Below are 4,494 nucleotides of genomic sequence, written 5' to 3' on the forward strand. Positions count from 1 at the left end.
GCTCTCTCTCTCTCTGCCTGCCTCTCTGCCTACTTGTGTTCTCTGTCAAATAAATAAATAAAATCTTTAAAAAAAAAAAAAAGAAAGAAAGACCCAATAAATACTAGGGCACCTGGGTGGCTCAGTAGGTTAGCATCTGCCTTTGGCTCTGGTCATGGTCCTGAGTCCTAGGATAGCACCTGAAGCTCAGCTCCCTTCTTGGCGAGGAGCCTCCTTCTCCTTCTTCTCTCCACTCATGCTCTCTGTCACTATTTCTGTCTCTCTTTCTCTCAAATAAATTTTTAAAAATCTTAAAAGAAAAAAAAAAAAGACCCAATACTGATAATGACTTATATAGTAAAAGGATAGTTTCCTTTCATTTAAAAATTAGCTGGTATGTTTGTTCTCCTATAAAAATCATCTTTTTTCCCATCTCCCACATCTCCAAGAGAGGAAGTAAACAAATTGTTTTCCTTTCTTCTCTACCTGCTAGGAACTAGGAGGCAAATCTGAAACTTAACCTCAGCAATTAGGATATGCTCTAATGATTTACATATCTGCATTTCCTTCTTATTTGGTCTTAATTCTCTTTGCTACTTAAAAGTATATATATTTCATTTTAGTTTATATATAATGAAGCCAGATGTAAAAACTATTAAGACTATATACTGATGGTCAAAATCTCAGCTACAAGAAAGATACAAATTAAAAGCTCAAAAAAGTCCCTATTCTCTCAGTCCTGCTCTGTTCTTGGTTAAAAGCCATGTAAAAACAACCTTTAAAAAATGTGTCCCATTTGTGATTCTTTTCTTTAGGGAAAAAAAAAATTCTTAGAGGTAGAATCAGAGAGCATGAATGCTATATAAAAAAATAAGAATTGGGCCAAGATTGTGAATTATATGAAGGAATGAAAACTGTTGCTGGTTTTTTTTTTTTAAAGATTTATTTATTTCTTTATTTGACAGACAGAGATCACAAGTAGGCAGAGAGGCAGGCAGAGAGAGGGGAAGGGAAGCAGGCTCCCTGCCGAGCAGAGAGCCTGATGCGGACCTTGATCCCAGGACCCTGGCTGGGATCATGACCTGAGCCGAAGGCAGAGACTTTAACCCACTGAGCCACCCAGGTGCCCCATGAAACCTGTTTTTTTTTAATTGATTTGGTCCTTATATTGAATTGAAGGCTACTCACATATCATAATATACTATATTTCCTTTTAGACAAGTCTTAATTCTTTCCAGGATGCTACTTAGCATAATAATGTTGAATCTGTGACCATAGGTTTTTGTTTGAAAGCAGCAGTATCTATTTAATTTTTTTTTAAAGATTTTATTTATTTATCAGAGAGAGGGGGAGACAGCGAGCACAGGCAGACAGAATGGCAGGCAGAGCTGCCTGAGCAAGGAGCCCGATGTGGGACTCGATCCCAGGACGCTGGGATCATGACCTGAGCCGAAGGCAGCTCCTTAACCAACTGAGCCACCCAGGCGTCCCAACAGCAGTATCTATTTTAAAAGAAAGAAATCTAAGGGAACAAAAACCCTTAAAATGTAATTTGTAAAACAGAACTACCATATGATCCAGCAATCCTCCTTCTGTGTATATATTCAAAGAAAATAAAATCACTACCTCAAAAAGGTATCTGCACTCCCATGTTCTTTGCAGCATTACTCACAGTAGCTAAGATATGGAAACAACCTAACTGTATGTTGACAGATGAATGCATTTAAAAATGTGGTGTGTGTCTCTCTCTATATATACACACAACAGAATACCATTCATCCTTAAAAAGAAAGAAATCCTGCTATTTTTGACAACATGAATGAATTAGGAGGACATTATGTTAAATGAAGTAAGCCAAACACAGACAGATAAATATTGCATGATCTCACTTATCTGTGGGATCTAAAAAGTAGAACTCTTGGTAACAAGAGAGTAGACAGTGGTTACCAGGGTTGGGGAGTAAGAGAAATGAGGAAATGTTGGTTCAGAAGAACAAACTTTCAGTTATAAAAGATGTATAAGTTCTGGAGACCTAATATATAGATAGTATAGTGACTATAGTTAATAATAATGTATTGTGGAGTGGCTCCAGCCACTCTGGAAAACAGCATGAAGGTTCCTCGAAAAGTTGAAAATAGAGCTACTCTACGACCCAGCAATCACACTACTGGGTATTTACCCCAAAGATACAAATGTAGTGATCTGAAGGGACACCTGCACATCAATGTTTACAGCAGCAATGTCCACAACAGCCAAACTATGGAAGGAGCCCAGATGTCCATTAACAGATGAATGGATAAAGACAATGTGGTTCATATATATAGATCAAAAAATGAAATCTTGCCATTTGCAACAACATGGATGGAACTCTAGAGGGTATTATGCTAAAGTAAATAAATCAACCAGAGAAAGATAATTATCCTATGATCTCACTGATATGTGGAATTTGAGAAAAGAGGCAAAGGATCATAAGGGAAGAGAGGAAAAAATCAAACAAGATGAAACCAGAGAGGGAGACAAACCATTAAGGGACTCAATCTCGGGAAACAACGTGAGGGTTGCTGGAATAGAGGGGGATGGGAGGGATGGGGTGTCTGGGTGACAGACATTGGGGAGGTATGTGTTTTGGTGAGCGCTGTGTATTGTGTAAGACTGATGAATCACAGACCTTACCCTGAAACAAATAATACTATTATATGTTAATAATAAAAACAATAATGTATTGTGTACTTGAAATTTGCTAAGAGAGTAGACACCACACAGACACATATAAAAAGGTAGCCATACAAGGTGGTGGATTATGTTAATTAACTTGATTGTGGTAATCATTTCACAATGTACACATAATACCAAAACATCACATCATATACCTTAAATATATACAATTTTTATTTGTCAGCTATACCTCAATAAAGCTAAGGAAACGGTGTAGTTTGTAAAAGAAGAAATCAAAAGCATCCTTTGGCCCATGAGAAGCTTTTCTTATATATTTTATTTTTTTTTTCTTATATTTTATATATTTTTAGTTTTACAAAGAATTCTCATTATATTTCCATTGCATTCACTTGGTGGTTGTTTTTTTAGAGTACCAACTACTGTGGGGAGTCTTAAGTATCCAAGCAATCAAAACAAACAAAAACAAAACTCTAAGGCCAATTAAAGTAGTCAATGATAAAACATTTCCTTGAATATATCTTGAAGAATATCTAATTTTTCACTCATCCCCTTTTCTTCTTCCTTGCTTACAGAAAAGCAGTAGAAATGATCATATGAATAAGATGACTCCACATATAAACTACTGAGTTACGCAAATCTCTAGCTGATAAAACTATTATCAAGAACTGGTATGATGATCAGAATTTTATAAACATTTTTAGTCAGAAAATTCAGGGTCAACTCTGTTTAAAGATAAGATTCATTTAGATATCATTCTCAAATATTAAGCCTAAAAAGAATAAGAGTAGAACAGTTAAATGCAAAGTTCATCCTCCTGCCAAAGAAGATGAAAATTCCCTAAATATATTCACAGAGGAGTACTGTGAAAGTGATCAACTATGACAGTACACCAGTTCAGCATTATATTGAAAATAGTGAAATTTATCAAATTCCCAAAGAAAACAAGTTCAGATCTTTTGTGTGTACTAATAAATATAAAGCACATCAAAACTGAAAGTAAGGGACACCTGGGTGGCTCAGTTGGTTAAGCAGCTGCCTTCGGCTCAGGTCATGATCCCAGCGTCCTGGGATCGAGTCCCACATCAGGCTCCTTGCTCAGCAGGGAGCCTGCTTCTCCCTCTGCCTCTGCCTGCCATTCTGTCTGCCTGTGCTCGCTCTCTCCCCCTCTCTCTCTTTGATTAAAAAAAAAAAACTGAAAGTAAAAACAATTACAATTTTCCTTAAGAAAGATTTTAGACATTCTTTACTAGCAATTACAGAACAATGAACTACAATTGAATGAGTAAAATCACAAACCTGAAATTGTGGAATTGTCATTTCAAAGGACTTGTTCTTTACTTGGCCTGAATGATCTGCCACTTTCAGCAACACTGCAACATAAGGATACTTAAGAGATCTGCAACTGTCCGAGCTCACTGCCATACCCAGCTTCCACTGAAAATCTACAAGCTGTAATGAAACATTATAGAAGGATACATGGGTAATAACACTGCCATGAATGCAGATATTTATTCAATTTTACTGCTCTCACACTGAACTTTTAGTTTCAGTGCCAGTCACAGTAAAAGAAAATATCTTCATTTTAATATTGCTAGGGGAACAATAATCAAATGAAAATGGGAGAGAGGCAATATGGGATAGAAACAGAGTTGGAAAACAACACCGTCATCATTACAATAAAACACACACACATCCATCTTTACCAGATGTACAATGGAAGTAGAAGGAAGATGTGGTACGACTTCTGGTTTTCCCTTCATTTTGCTCCTGCATTTAATGGGACCACAAATGCTTTGTAGCCTCTCTCACCTCACTCTCCTGTTCCATATATGCTTTCTC

General features: G+C 36.6%; 1 protein-coding gene across 1 annotated transcript in view; it reads right to left on the bottom strand.

Annotated features, from left to right (window-relative positions):
- COMMD6 (COMM domain containing 6) overlaps positions 1-4,140 on the bottom strand; it is a 5,347-nt gene extending 1,207 nt beyond the window's left edge. Inside the window, exon 1 of the mRNA XM_059377436.1 lies at positions 3,952-4,140. Within this exon, the coding sequence (XP_059233419.1) occupies positions 3,952-4,077 (126 nt within the window). The 5' untranslated portion in view covers positions 4,078-4,140. The remainder of the gene's footprint in view (positions 1-3,951) is intronic.
- Positions 4,141-4,494: the final 354 nt, after the last annotated feature.

Source organism: Mustela nigripes, chromosome 15 (genome assembly GCF_022355385.1).
Source record: "Mustela nigripes isolate SB6536 chromosome 15, MUSNIG.SB6536, whole genome shotgun sequence".
NCBI lineage: Eukaryota > Metazoa > Chordata > Mammalia > Carnivora > Mustelidae > Mustela > Mustela nigripes.